This window comes from Gastrolobium bilobum, unplaced genomic scaffold (genome assembly GCF_033153095.1).
Source record: "Gastrolobium bilobum isolate Gb01-03AN ecotype WA unplaced genomic scaffold, APGP_CSIRO_Gbil_v1 utg609, whole genome shotgun sequence".
Taxonomy (NCBI): domain Eukaryota; kingdom Viridiplantae; phylum Streptophyta; class Magnoliopsida; order Fabales; family Fabaceae; genus Gastrolobium; species Gastrolobium bilobum.
The window spans coordinates 341,832-357,602 of record NW_026899102.1 but is presented as its reverse complement, the minus strand read 5'-3'; the positions used below and the strand labels follow the sequence as shown (position 1 = coordinate 357,602).

At 36.0% G+C, this 15,771-nt stretch overlaps 1 protein-coding gene across 2 annotated transcripts; it reads left to right on the top strand.

The window, feature by feature from the left end:
* Nucleotides 1-517: 517 nt before the first annotated feature.
* On the top strand, nucleotides 518-12,854 carry LOC133287248 (uncharacterized). Of its 2 annotated transcripts, none has more exons than XM_061484813.1 (13): nucleotides 518-1,006; nucleotides 1,109-1,253; nucleotides 1,861-1,943; nucleotides 2,174-2,233; nucleotides 2,320-2,448; nucleotides 2,563-2,667; nucleotides 3,086-3,775; nucleotides 6,277-6,469; nucleotides 6,583-6,776; nucleotides 7,075-7,179; nucleotides 11,125-11,264; nucleotides 11,805-12,083; nucleotides 12,169-12,854. In XM_061484813.1, exons 1-13 carry the CDS (start codon nucleotides 647-649, stop codon nucleotides 12,431-12,433), a joined length of 2,748 nt encoding a protein of 915 aa, XP_061340797.1. In that variant the 5' UTR covers nucleotides 518-646; the 3' UTR covers nucleotides 12,434-12,854. The 2 variants fall into 2 exon arrangements, with proteins under 2 accessions (XP_061340797.1, XP_061340796.1); XM_061484812.1 differs by having other exon boundaries at nucleotides 2,539-2,667.
* The last annotated feature ends 2,917 nt before the right edge of the window (nucleotides 12,855-15,771 follow it).

Below are 15,771 nucleotides of genomic sequence, written 5' to 3'. Positions count from 1 at the left end.
TAGTGTTTTTTTTTTTTAAAGAAAATAATAATTTTCCTTTTAAGTTCAGTAAGTTGTTAATTATTTTTTTGGCTCCAAAAAAAAGTAATCAAACATGTACTAAAGCAAAACAAAGTTCTTAATACTCAATCATATAAAAGGTTCTAATTTAATCTTTTAATAATAAAATTAATATTAATTTATATTCTTTTCAAATACTGTTTTATTTATAAATAAATTAATTCCTAAAATCAATCATTCAAAACACCCTCATAAACATAAGAACTAGTATATAAAAATATCATATACTTTTAATAATATATCGCAAACATGATAATTATAATTGATAAAAATTAAATAATAATAATAATATTTATTTTTAAATAATTAGGATAAATAAATCTTATAACTAAATATCGTTATATTATATATCGAAAAAAAATATCGTTATACTTATGCAATTCGTAAACCCTTATCTGTGTTTTTTCGTTTTGCTTCAGTTCAGCCGCACGGACTCAGTAGTCAGTAGTAAGTTGCGCTTGCAATTGCACTGTGCAATTTGAAGTAGAAAAAGAATTACACAACCAAACAAAGTATCTTCCTGCACGTGACAACAATCGTGGCATAAACCCTAAACCCTGTGAACGAAACGCTCTGTGCAAAATCCATGGCGAAATCATCAAAACGCAGCAGCACCGACCAGACGAAGAAGAGCAAGAAGAAGAAGAACAAGAAGTCAGGTCCCGATGGTGTAGCTATGAAAGTGAAGGCTCCGAAGGTGAACAACCCTTTCGAGTCGATTTGGTCCCGAAGGAAATTCGATGTGCTGGGGCAGAAGCGCAAAGGCGAGACCCGACGCATGGGCCTGGCCCGTTCCCTGGCCATGGAGAAGAGGAAGAAGACGCTGCTGAAGGAGTATGAGCAAAATGCCAAGTCCTCAGTGTTCGTCGATAAACGAATTGGTGAGAAAGATGATTCGCTTGATGAGTTTGGCAAGGCTATTTTGAGATCCCAGCGTGAACGTCAGGTCTGAAGATTGTTGAAATTTTTGTATGTTTATTTTGTTTGTTGTCGAAATGATATCCTCTTGTTTGATGTTTTTCCTTTCTCCTTCTTTGGCTTTCCATAGCTGAACATGAAGCTGAGCAAGAAAAGCAAGTATCACTTGTCCGATGGAGAAGAAGACTTTGAAGGACTTGATGCTCTGGGAAGAGATGATTTTGAGGATGAGATGCTTCCTGACGATGATGGTGATGAGGCTGGTGAAATTGACAGTACGTGGCATTTACATACGATTTGTATACTCAACATATTAATAATTTGGAAGTGGATACCATTAACTAGTGGAGTATGTTCACCGTTTGATCTCTGGTATTTGACTATTTGTATTTTTGCACTGGAATGCATGATAGTTATACGAGATTATGTACATTATTATGTGACTGATGAATTGATGGTCTAACTGGTTATTTGTGATCATTCCAGAATAATAACTAAGGGAAAAATGTGTATCATTTTAAAGGATGTGAAGTTGTGTCATTTGAAGTGAGAGAAAGAGATAGATAAAGGAAGAGAGAGAGTGGACAAAAAAATATAAAGGTGTGGGTCCCATATCTTTGTGAGAGTGAAAGGATATAAGTTGTGTCATTTAAAAGTTTAAAAGGACAAACATTTTTCCCAATAACTAATTAAGCTGACTGTTATGCCATTTTTTGCGTCTTTTTTGGCTACACATTTCTGGCATTCCTGTTGCTGAAGCTATGACCTTATTTCCTACTATTATTATAGCCTTGTGCAATTTGCTTCAATTTTAACCAACTTCTTAGTATGCCCTTGTGTTATTTTTGCATCTTGGGGTTATGTTGAATATTGATTTTGCAGGAAAATCAGATTTGGTTCAGCATCTTAATGCTTATAGTACACGGATTCCGGGGGAAACTAGTGCAGTCGATGGTGAGGAAAATGTAAGACCTGTTATGCTATCAATGGTGATACTGTTATTTTTTTTTCCCTGTTATGATGGAATTATGCATATATGACATTATGCATCACATATGGTTTGTATAATGTGCCAGCTATTTCTCTTTTAATTGACTATATGAAATCTTAATATCCTATCCTGCTAAACTTCTTCACAATTGTCACTGTTTTTGAATACTTTGAAGCTGTTTCTTAATGGTGACTTCTCCTGCAGAAGCATAAAAGCAAGAAGGAAGTGATGGCGGAAATTATCGCAAAAAGTAAATTTTATAAGGTGTGGGATATTTCTTTAATCAGAGCTGTGGTAGTTTATTTGTCTTCTGTATTTGTTTACTTTTTTTTCACTCTAATATTTTCCAGGCTCAAAAAGCAAAAGATAAGGAAGAAAATGAACACTTGGTGGAAGATTTGGATGGAGGTTTTCCTTTGGTTAATTCTGAGAACTTATTACCTCTTGCTGCTTCTCGGACAATGGATAGTCTTGTGCAGGTACTATTTACCCATGAGGGTTCTTCTAGACCCTGATAACTTCCTATTATTATAAGAATATCCTACAATCCAACTTGCTCTATGTGGCAGGAAAAACCTAGTGATTTAGTCAAGCTTGCCAATCAAATGAGACTTGGAAAGCGTGCTCGCCCTTCAGAGAGGACAAAGACACCTGAAGAGATTGCTCAGGAAGAAAGAGAGCATTTAGAGCAATTGGAGGTTTGATTACATGACTTTTAACAATAAGTTTGTCTTTATACTATGAAAAATAAATAAATTACTCCTATGATATGAAGGAGCATTGTTTCACATTTTTAAGCATTAGTTGAGCTTCATTCTTGGTTGAATAGCTGAGTTGCATTTTTAGATGGTTTAGCTTACTTGTTTATGGCCCAAGTGTACGGATGGGCATGAACCCAGGACTGCCAAACTAAATTCATGATTGATGTTTGTAATTTTAATATAATATAGTATCTTGTTGTAGAGGGTGAGTGAGACTTATCACTATGGAAAGGTTGCTGTTTTGTGACCTGGTGGTCGTGGGTTCTAGTCATGGAAACAGGTCCTCTGCACATGGGGGTAAATACATTTTTATTTTCAGAGTCAGCTAATAAGTCCTTTTTATCCATAATTTCAGGAAGAGCGGCAGAAGAGGATGATTGCTGCCGAAGATTCAAGTGATGAAGACAATGAAGATTCAGAAAATCCATCTAAACAGAAACCAAGATCTCTCTCTGGTGACGATCTTGGTGATTCCTTCTCTGTCAATGAAGAAACTGTGACTAAGAAGGGTTGGATTGATGAGATTCTTGAAAGAAAAGATAAGGAAGATTCTGCTAGTGAAGATGGTGATGGTGAAGATTCTGATGACCTGGAAAGCTCTGAAGATGCTGATGAAGGATCAGATGAGTATCTTGATGAACACGAGAAGGGTCTTTCTTTGAAAGATTGGGAACAGAGTGATGATGATGATATTGGTACAGATTCAGAAGATGAAAATGATAATGATGAGGACATAGAAAGAGCTGCAGAAGAACTTGATGGGAAAAAAGGATTGGATGCTGGGGTTCATGTCAAGGCAAAGAGAAATGATTCTGTTGAAAGTGTGAAAAGAGATAATGATTCTTTGGATGGCAAGAAGATAGATGTTGGAGGAAAACAGTCAAAAGAGTTGGACATTCCTTATATAATTGAAGCTCCAAAGACCTTTGAAGAATTATGCTCATTGGTGGATAACTGTTCGAATTCTGACACTATCTTGGTCATCAACCGGATTCGGAAAAGCAATCCAGTCACACTTGCGGCTGAAAATCGAAAGAAAATGCAAGTATGAATCTCTTTACTTTCTATTTACCTTTTGTTTAGATTCAGATCTTCTCTTCTTGCTTGTATTTCTGTGTACTGAATCCACTGATCATTTTCTGTCCCAGTTATTATCAGCAAATGCACAATCTCTTGGTCTTTTTCTACTTGAGTAGAATTATTACCTTGTTATGAACTTTGATGTGGAATTGACAATTAACGAAAAAATTTATATCGCAATTACTATAATTGCTTCCCCCAACTGTGTAAGTAAAGGGTTTTTACTGTCTCATGTTTCATTATTTGAATGAAACCTAGCTGATATATTTTAACTATATTCTATTTTATGCATTTTCTGGTACTGCAGTTAATGCCTATAGTGAACTGACTACTGTTGCTGCCTCGGTGTACTGATTGAAAATTATTCCTGAACTATACCCCAAAAAAAAAAAAAATTATTCCTGAACTGATACAGATACAGATAGTGCATGCTTTATTGAAGGAATCCTGTATCATCAGTTGGGTCAAACTAATGGTTTAATGATGCAAGCCAGATGATGGGTTTTGATATATATATTTTTGTTTGTATATGCATGTGCCTGTGTATCCATCTTCTATTATAACCTTTAATAGCTCATTCATTTAAATATTTTGCTCTTGAAATCTGTAAACTGTAACGCCCGGCCGCTTCAAAAATCAACGACTATCCCCACATACTAACACGAGACTTTTCAGTGTGCTTTTTCCTCACTCGCACACTTCCCGGGAAAACTTCCCAGGAGGTCACCCATCCCAGAATTGCTCCAAGTCAAGCACGCTTAACTATGGAGTTCTTTCGTTCCGGGCTACCGAAAAGCAGATGCATCTTGTTAATATAGGTAGTACCAATTAATTCTTATAAGCTATCCCAAACTGTGCAATCCTATACCTGCACAGCTTTTGGAATCCCTCTCTTTTGGGTGTCGATTCGATTCATTCATGCATGTAACCCCCCACTGGAAGCCTGTCAGGAGCCGCTCCTTGTCTATGCCCTTTCGCACCGGCGATCACTCCCCGCCCTCATCAGTGCTCGGGATGTTACATGCCCACCAGCTTCCGCTTGGTTCGTCCTCGAACCACACCGTACTGGAAGAGAGGCTCTGCTCTGATACCACTTGTAACGCCTGGCCGCTTCAAGAATCAACGACTATCCCCACATACTAACACAAGACTTTTCAGTGTGCTTTTTCCTCACTCGCACACTTCCCGGGAAAACTTCTCAGGAGATCACCCATCCCAGAATTGCTCCAAGTTAAGCACGCTTAACTATGGAGTTCTTCCGTTCCGGGCTACCGAAAAGCAGATGCATCTTGTTAGTGTAGGTAGTACCAATTAATTCTTATAAGCTATCCCAAACTGTGCAGTTCTATACCTGCACAGCCTTTGGAATCCCTCTCTTTCGGGTGTCGATTCGATTCATTCATGCATGTAACCCCCCACTAGAAGCCTGTCAGGAGCCGCTCCTTGTCCATGTCCTTTCGCACCGGCGATCACTCTCCGCCCTCATCAGTGCTCGGGATGTTACATAAACGAATTATGAAAAAGGTCAAATTATGAGCTGATCACTGTATCAAATTATTCATATATTCTCTTTGTCTTTACTGCCCTAGGGGGGCACCACATGGTTGAACATTGGGTAGTTCCAGGTTCAAATTCCACCAGGATGAAATGGATAGGGGCTATATGTAGCCAATTCTTCTTTATTTGGAATTTGTTTAGGATAAAGGTCCTAGGATTAAATTTGTAGCACTTAAAAGAAACAGAGAAAAAATTATAGGCAAAGATATATGGTACACAGCCTGCCGAGGGCTGGTCTCCTGGTCAATAACCGGGAAAATAAATGAAATTCTTCTGTAATTAAGAAAATTTGAGCAGTTCCCTTTATAAAGGATCGAATCCTAATTTAAAACAAATCCTGACCTTCTCATTGATCAAATTTTAGTTGTCTAAAGTAACTTAAATAAAAAGGAAGTCAAAGATTGAAATAAAATATCAAGTATGGATGCTACAATATTTGTGCTACTGATTACTGAAGAATGGACAATATGTAAGCTACAAAAGCATGAACAGTAAGGCACAATGGCATTAGCAGTAACTCATTCCCCTCCTCCTCTTCTCCATTAATTGCTCTGGCATCAAAGATAGTTGGCATGAACAACAAGTCATCCCCCCTGCTCCTCCCCGTCTCCATTAACTGCTCTGGCATCAAAGATAGCTAATTAAAGTAGTTTATGTTGTCATTTATGGTTAGAAAGGTTTAGTTTGTATATTTATGGGACGTAAAAGATTATGTAAAACATATGCCTGATGGTTGTAGTCTAGTTCAGGTTGCACTATTTTGGGATGTTACACATGACTGTTTTGTATACTAGTTTAATGACAGACTCTTAAATTCTGTTCCTAAATATTTTAACGGGAAATTGTTGTTCATGATTAATATATGTCTAACTATATTGGAGGCATTTATAATATTCCTTCTCTTTTCAGGTATTTTATGGAGTATTATTGCAGTATTTTGCTGTTTTGGCAAGTAAGAAACCGTTGAATGTTGAGTTGCTTAATATGCTGGTGAAACCTTTGATAGAAATGAGTATTGAAATCCCATACTTTGCTGCAATATGTGCTCGTCACAGAATAGAAAGGACTAGAAAGCAATTTGTTGAGAGTATCAAGAACTCAGGTCAGAATGAAATGTAGTTGAATAGTTGCATTCTCTACATTAACTATTATCGAAAACTTTGAATTGGCTGATGTTTTTGTAACACATGGTATGAAATCCTTCTGTTGTCACAGAAATCAGTGGTTGGCCTTCTTCAAAGACGTTGTTTCTCTTGCGTTTATGGTCCATGACATTTCCATGCTCTGACTTTAGGCATCCAGTTATGACCCCTGTGATATTATTGATGTGTGAATATCTGATGCGTTGCCCAATAGAATCTGGTCGGGATATTGCCATTGGCTCTTTCTTATGCTCTATGCTTCTCTCTGTAAGTACATCCTGAGGCAAGATACTTTATCGAGTTTATTCTGTCTTTGACTTGTACACTTTTCATATGGTATCATCAGTAAGGAGTTCTGATGAGATCTGTTTGAATTTTATCATGGAATGATGACAATTTACCAAGTCAATCATGGAAATCCATATATAGGATCTGTCTCCACAAATGAGTATTGCTTTTGGATGTCTTGCTTTTGAAGATATTTACTCCATTCCTGAACCTCAATTTTCCCTGTTTTTCAGTTATTGCATTTGCATCTTGCTTATGGACTTAATATAAAATACAGGTATTTAGGCAGTCTCGGAAGTTCTGTCCCGAAGCAATAATATTTCTTCAAACTTTGCTGTTGGCAGCTACTGAAAGTAAAGATATTTCTCATGAAGATTCCGAGGTATGACTTCTTCATTGATCATTTGTAGTTCAAATCATATATATATATATATGTGTGTGTGTATATATATATGTGTGTGTATATATATATGGGGCAAAATTCTTTGAACACCGGTGTCAAACTTTGAAATTTGACACCAAATCCTAGCCGTTGATTTTCACCAATCAACGATTATCATTTATTGAGAATTAATAGTTAATTAATAAATTTGATTCCCAATAAATGATAACCGTTGATTGGCGGAAATCAACGGTTAGGATTTGGTGTCAAATTTCAAAGTTTGACACCGGTGTCAAAGGATCCTATCCCTATATATATATATATATAGGGCTTATCGTTTCTCAAGCTGCTTGAGATAATGTTATCTGCGGCTACTAAATCATAACCATACAAAGATGGATCAACGGTGATAAAGGAAGAGAGAGAAAAAGAGAATCATAACCAATCAAAGGTAAATCAATTAATATAAGGAAATAAATAAATAAAACGACGTAGTTTTGGGGTGGCCGGAGATAAACTTATCTCAAGCAGCTTGAGAAATGTTTTTCCCATATATAAACCACTCCCCATTAAACCTGACTAGCGAGTGTGGGGTGGAGGCAATTCTTGTACGCAACCTTACCCTTGCATAATTGCGAAGAGGCTGTTTCCTGCATTCGAACCTATGACTTTTCAATCATGAAAGGCTTTACCATTGTTCCGGTTCGCCCCCTTTATATATATATATATATTTGTTTGAGGGGGTGGGGGGTGGGTGTGTATCTATTTATGTATGGGGAATACTAACCTCCTCATCCTATGTATTAGCATCTTCCACTCTTCTCCTTAAAAGAAAACTTTTTCAGATATTCAAGTTCTTTCATAGAAAACCAAATTCCTTAAGACTAGTGCTAATCATTGTTTTCTAATCTTTCCATTTTAGACCATATCTGTTAGGTTCCAATCACAATGGGGAAGGAATTTAAAGAGAAACAGAACTAATGGATGTATTAATAGACTGATATCCCCAAGAAAACCAGTAAAATGTTCAAACACCAATGGAAATATAGAAAATTACAGAGGAAAATGATTCAACTACAGTTGCTTAAAAAAGATTACAAAGTACTAAAAATGCTGAAAAGGAAAGGAAACTAATAATGAAGTTCTCTCTCTGTTAGAGAATAATATAAACCATTAAAAAAACTTTCATCCCTTCACCTTAAGGTTTTGGGTTGAAATGGTTCTTTACATAGTATCAGAGCTTCAATGACTATAAGGTCACGAGTTCGATCCTCACCGCATCCCACTTGTGGAATTAAATAAGTATAAGGTAAAACCAAAAAAAAATATTGGGCCTATGCAATATCCACTTTTCAAGCCCAAAGGGCTCTTACGTGAGGGGATGTGTTAGAGAATAATATAAACCATTAAAAAGGTCTTCACCCAATACCTTAAGGTTTTGGGTTGACATGGTTCTTTACACTCCCAAACATCCCAAGTCCAATCCCCAAAATACCATGCTATCCGATATGATACCATTTGTTCGGTTCCAATCACAATGGGAAAGGAATTTAAATAGAGGCAGAACTGATGGAGGTATTAATAAGACTGATTTCCGTAAGAAAATGTAAAGAACCTTGGGATACACCACCCCAAAAGCTAGCTCAAAGGGTGAGAGTGCTCAAGGCCTTATAAAGGCCACATTAGTTGCTCATACAACCAATGTGGGACTATATATCTCAACACGCCCCCTCACACAAGAGCCCATTGGGCTTGAAGAGTGGACAATGCAACAGGCTCAACCTACCTGTGCTAAGAAACGCCCCAAGAGAAAGTGGGGGACGGCGAGGCTTTGATACCAAGTTAAGAACCTTGAGGTCACCACCCCAAAAGCTAGCTCAAAGGGTGGGAGTACCCAAGGCCTTATAAACCTCACATTAGTTGTCCATACAACCAATGTGGGACTATATTTCTCAACACGCCCCCTCACACGAGAGCCCACTGGGCTTGAAGGGTGGACAACATACAAGCCCACCTACATGTGGATATTCCACTACAAAGAAAGTGGGAGGCAGTGAGATTTCGAACGCTCTGATACCATGTAAAGAACCTTGAGGTCACCACCCCAAAAGCTAGCTCAAAGGGTGGGAGTGCCCAAGGCCTTATAAAGGCCACATTAGTTGCCCATACAACCAATGTGGGACTATATTTCTCAACACGCCCCCTTGTGGGACTATATTTCTCAACAGAAAACCAGTAAAATGTACAAACACCAACAGAAATATTGAAAATTATAGAGGAAAATGACCCGGCTACAGTTACAGAAAAAATTTACTGAAGATTAAAAATGCTGAAAAGGAAAGGAAATTGATAATCCAGTAGCATTTGAGAGGCTATGGTATTCTCCCCAAAGTCCCAAGTCTAATACCAAAAATACCAAGCTATGCTATCATTCCCCTTACTCTCCTATATATATGCTAGATTTGCAAGATTCCCAAATCTCCAAATCCTCTACTACACAAGTTAGTTATCCAGATCAGCAAGGGGGGAGTCAAATCCTCTGCGGATACACCTTTATTTGCACGTTCCTATCAATATCCTCCTTTCCTTGTAAATTTTCTTTTGCTATAGCATAATACAGTTGAGAAAACACATTCAAGCTGCTGGCTGTTCATTTTCTTGGACATTTATTTTGTTGCCCATAACATTTTATCTTTTTTCCCTGTGTTCTAGAGTCTGCAATTCTAAGGCCTAATTATGTAAGCTTTAGTACTCTCAAATATAAATAATAAATAAGGAAAGGCCACTGTGCTATTTTCTTTTTTAATTTTATTCATACTATACAGATACTATAGTATAAACATACTAATGAGATGTTGATGCTGAATACTATATTAAACATAATAAACAGCCAGTAGACAAGAAGTATATAATATGAAAAGGTGAATGGTCTGACCGTGGGAAACATTTCCTCTTCAATTTTCTTGCGGAATACACATTCATTTGTCTGATTGGTACTGTATATAAGTCTGCTTAACCTAAACCTCTAATTGAAATTTTGCTAAGGATAAACCTAATGCATAAAGAGGGGAGCTGGGCCCGGGAGAGGAAAATATTCTGGAAAAGATCTGACTATAAAATAGTGTCAACTTGTAGGAATTTGGTTTTCTAGAATTGCTAATTATCAAACAAGTTGATGTTGATTGGAGGAAAATCTTAATTATCTCTTAATACTTTCAGGTGTACCTAACTTTTGTGGAAACTGGTACGAATATGATCTAATTTCCAATTAACATGATGTTCTATGTGCATAATCTAAATGATATGAACTTCTGATTTACTGATGAATTTGGTAAAAAGTTTATTCTAAAAGAAACGATTGACTTTTGAATGATGTAACTTTGATTTAACTTTAACAGTGTAAGTGCATGTTTGATTTTGATTATTTGACACTTTAAAAAAGTTTTTTTTAGCCAAAATCACACACTTGAATATTTTGATTATAGGCTTTTCTAAAAGAAAAATAAGCTAATCCAATCACACTGAATCTAGATAGTTCTTGCACCAATTAATTGCTTTTTAAAGATAAAGTGATGAATGTTCCTCAAAACCTGCCATTGGATTAAAAGCTCTTAATGATTTTCTGCCGTATTCTTTTAATGTTGTTTTAAAAAGAATCAGTCAGTCTATGCATTTTCCTTCAAATTATGGGTCAGTTATTTCTATTCTTGCAGTTCCAATCTTAAGTTCTCTAAAGATTCTTTTCATGATCTTGCATGTGAGATTCAGTTCAAGTAAGTGTATTGCTTATCTATTATGATATGCTGAAGGTTAGCGCTTGAGTAAATCCATAACCTAGCTAGATATTGGTTTTGGTGTACAATATCAGTGGTGACTACATCATGATAGTACTACAGTTTCATGGTTGGACACTAAAATGACCATATTATTTGTTTTTTCTGCCAGTTATATCATCTTATGGAACTGAAAGCTCTCAAGCCTCTGCTGCGCATACATGAGACAGTAAATGAGATTAGCCCACTGAATTTCTTTAAGATAATAGACATGCCGGAAGACTCTTCTTTCTTCACTTCTGTTAATTTCAGGTAACCAATAATTTGTTACCGCCTTTTATCAAAATAAAATAAAATAAATTTGTACAACTATGTTGTTCTTTTATTGGACTATATCTTGGTTTTGCATGGGTCTGTGTTTAAAACAAGAATAATAATCAGGGAAGGGTGCGTAGGCTGGGGGGTGGGGTATATGTTGTATCATTATCATACTTATTTTTAGAGATATATATATGATGAAGTGGTCTGGAATTCGATCTTTACCATCGCTGTTCTTCCAATAAAAAGTGGAATTTCAGCATACCGTATGTAAGTCTGTGCATTTTTCACACTCCAAGCTTAAAGAGCTTTTACATGAGGAGACATATTAGGAATGTAATATAAAACCATTCATGTGTCCTTGTCTAAAAGCTTAAACTTTTGGGATAGTTGGTTCATGACAACTGTAATCTCAAGAACTAATAATGGATGCAGCTAATGTTGAGAGCTTCTATCTTCTGAACATTGATCATTGATGTATTTTTTTCAAGGTTTATGGTTTCCTTTATCTCGGTTATGATTCATTGATTACAGGGCTAGTGTATTAGTTGCTGCCGTTGAAACCCTACAAGGATATATCAACATCTATGAAGGCTTAAGTTCATTTCCTGAAATATTTTTACCAATTTTGAGATTGTTACTTGAGATAGCAGAACAGAAAACTATGCCAGATGCTTTACGAGATAAAATTAAAGATGTGGCTGAGCTCATTAACTTGAAAGTGGATGAACATCACACTTTGAGGCGACCACTTCAAATGCGGAAACAAAAGCCAGTACCAATCAAATTGCTGAATCCTAAATTTGAGGAAAAGTAAGTCCCTCCATGTCCCTTCCTTAAATTTGATAAAATGTTTTAGCCATGCAGGTAGCACTTAAATGTCATATTTGTTATGTAGCTATGTCAAGGGTAGAGATTATGATCCTGACCGCGAACGAGCTGAAATGAGAAAATTGAAGAGACATTTGAAGCGTGAAGCTAAAGGGGCTGCTCGTGAATTGCGTAAAGACAACTACTTCTTGCTTGAGGTGAAGGAAAAAGAGAGGTCTTTACTGGAAAAAGAAAGAGCAGAGAAGTATGGAAGAGCCAAGGCTTTCCTTCAAGAGCAAGAACATGCTTTTAAATCTGGACAATTAGGAAAAGGAAGGAAGAAAAAGAGATAAAACTGACAGCCTTCCTGTTGCTTGCATATTATTCCCCTACATGTTATGTTGAAATAGGTGGGGCTTTACCTTCATATTAGACAGCTCAAGCAATCGTTTTTGTTCAGTCTAGTTCGAAGTGGAGGAACGTACTTATAATTAGAGCGACTTAAAAGTAGACTTTCCTTTCCCCACTCACTATTTTAGAGTAGAAGCAAACTTGTTTAAGACTTTTAGTCTTTTAGACTTTCCTTGTGAATAGTATTATGCTCTTACTTTCCCGACTTATTCTTCTGGAAGGGCAAGTATTATTTATATTTAAGCATGGGGATTGGGAGAATTGTACGGAGATGTAGCTTTTTCTAAATTTCCTGTAAACATTCACAACCACTCTGGTTGAACAAAGATGTAACTTTGCAAATGAATTTGAAATTTAATATTCACTCGATTTTTCCTTCTATTATTTTCATGAAAAGATATGAGTGTGATTATGCAAACATCCAGTAGGTAGAACCATAACTCAGAAGTCAAAGCCCACTAAGCGTTCTCGTGGAAAGTTGATGATCTGTCTTCAATTAGCTGAATCTGATTTCATTTACATTTTAAAGCACATATTATCAAGCCAACCAATGTATGAAAGATAAACTTATATATTATACTATGGGAAAAAAGAGTATCATGTAAAATGATACAAGTTGTGTTCTTTTATATGATTTACATAAAGTATGATCGGTCATATTTTGTGTAAATCTGAAAAGCTGTTTTTTTTTCTTTCCTCAGTCACATCGCTGACGTGTAAAGTGAAAAAAAATAATTTTTTTAGATTTACACAAAGTATGACCGTAAGGACACAAACCCTTATACTGTTTACTAAAAGCAGTGACAAAATAAGGATGTGCTGTTAATAAATTCAATAGTCGAAACAATTATAATATTCGTTTTTTTTTTCCATTTATAGAATCGACTTTTTTACGCCATCGCTTTCTCTCCCATTTCTCTCCATTATCTGTGGCATGGTCTCATTGTTTGTGAGCTTTGAACTCTCTTGAATCTATAATACTTTCTACACACCATTTTCATCAAATATTAGATCTGAGGGAACAATTATGGCTAACTAGAAACAATAAAAAATTGGAGAAAAAATTCCGTTGAGTATACCTAATTACGATATATATATATATATGGGAAGGATCAGTTTACAAACTTTTTTGAATTTTTTTTACAAATTACACTATGTTCTCCCGTGAGAACATAGTGAAACTAGTGTTCTCCCGGGAAAACATAGTGTAGTTTGTAAACCAAAAAGTTTGTAAATATAACCTGCCATATATATATATATATATATATATATATATATATATATATATATATAGGGTTTAGTGAGTATAAAGTGACTTGATGTAAAATTTGGTCCAGTGCACTAAGTTCTCCCGCGAGAACACCATTATAATATTTTGTGTACTATGTTCTTGCGGGAGAACTTAGTGCACTGGACCATCCAGTCACTTTATTTTTATTTTTCCCATATATATATATATATATATTGGGAAATCACTTCTGCTGTCACTGCAAAAGTGATTTCCTTCTGCCACACTCATAGTCAGTTTGTCTTTTTTTTTTTTTAAATGGTGGAGCCCACTATGTTTTTGTGTCAGCTGCAAACTCACAAACTTTGCAGTGAAAGGAGAGTTGCAAAGCTATATATATATATATATATATATATATATATATATATATATATATATATGAGGTAGGATCCTTTGACACCGGTGTCAAATTTGAAGTTTGACACCGGTTCTGAGAGCCGTTAGATCGAAAAAGATCAACGACTCTGATTTGTAAGCATATGATACCATTGATTTTTTTTGATCTAACGGCTCTCAGATGAGGTGTCAAACTTCAAATTTGACACTGGTGTCAAAGGATCCTACCTCTATATATATATATATATATATATATATATATATATATGGTAGGTTATATTTATAAATTTTTTGTTTATGTACCGTATGGATCTATAAGCCCACTATGTTCCCTTCAGAGATGAGTCACTGTATGGATAATACCTTTAGCACAGGTACAGACCAAGCTAAGAGGTACTTGCCCAATATAAGCAAGCAATCAACAATGGATAAGTAAGCGATAATATGACTCAAAGTAAATGGGCAGAATAACGATACATAAGATACCTTCATGGTGTGCCCAAGGGGGCTATTTATAGGAAAAATGGTGTGGGTTGGTGAGGAGGGGGTCAACCCTCCTTGGGATTCACTCTCATGGTGGCAGTGTTTGGCGTGGCAGGCGCTGCTGTTGTAGCAGCGCTGCGCCTTCTGTGCCTGGCGATGTCAGCGTCGGGCAAAGGGGCAGTTTCCCTTTAAGGTGCCTGTGACAGTCGCCTTTGAGGGTTAAGGTCCCAAGTTGGGACATTTTGGTGCTTCCCCTTGGACGCGTCGCAGTATTGGGGGATGAAAGGGTCCACGTCAGCCCTTAGGGCTGATGTGGGTTGGAGCCTGGAGTTGGGCCTGAGCCATTGGGCCACTTAGTAGTTGGGCCATCCGGAACAGTTTACAAACTACGTACTCTGAGAAGTACACACTTAAGTGTTTGTACTCTCCAAAATACATAATGTAGTTTATAAATAAAAAATTTGTAAATATAACTCTGCTTTATATATATATATATATATATATATATATATATATAGACTTTAATGTTTCTACAGTGAATGTAGATAAGTTATCTACATTCCCTCCCAAAACGACGTCGTTTTTGGTTGAAAAATTAAAAAATTATAATGAAAAAAACTATTATAACCCTAGAACAAATTATAATTATAAAAATACCTTGATTTTCGCCTCAAAATGACGTCGTTTTGAGCTTAATGCAGATAATTTATCTACATTGACTGCACAAAAAATTAACCCTAAATATATATATATATATATATATATATGTGTGTGTGTGTGTGTGTGTGTGTATGTATGTATATATATATATATCCATTCATGCGTTGTGTGTTTTAAATTGTACAAGATAATTTTTTATCAGAATCATGGAGTTAGGAATTTGCCGGGAGACACAAACTAAACGGCATAAAGATAATATTTATTTACGTAAGACAAATATTAGTATTAACAAAATTTCAAGAGCAATGTATTTATGCAGAGTGACATCGTACCCTAAATGAGACTGAATCAATGTGTCTAGCGAATAGCAAAAAATATAAATAATTTCTTTGGAATAAGAAAACAGAAGATATGCCAAATGCATTATGAAGATGTTGTTGAGCTCAATAAGTTGAAAACGGATGAACATCACACTTTGAGGCTACCACAAACCGTTACTTTTCATTTTCTAAA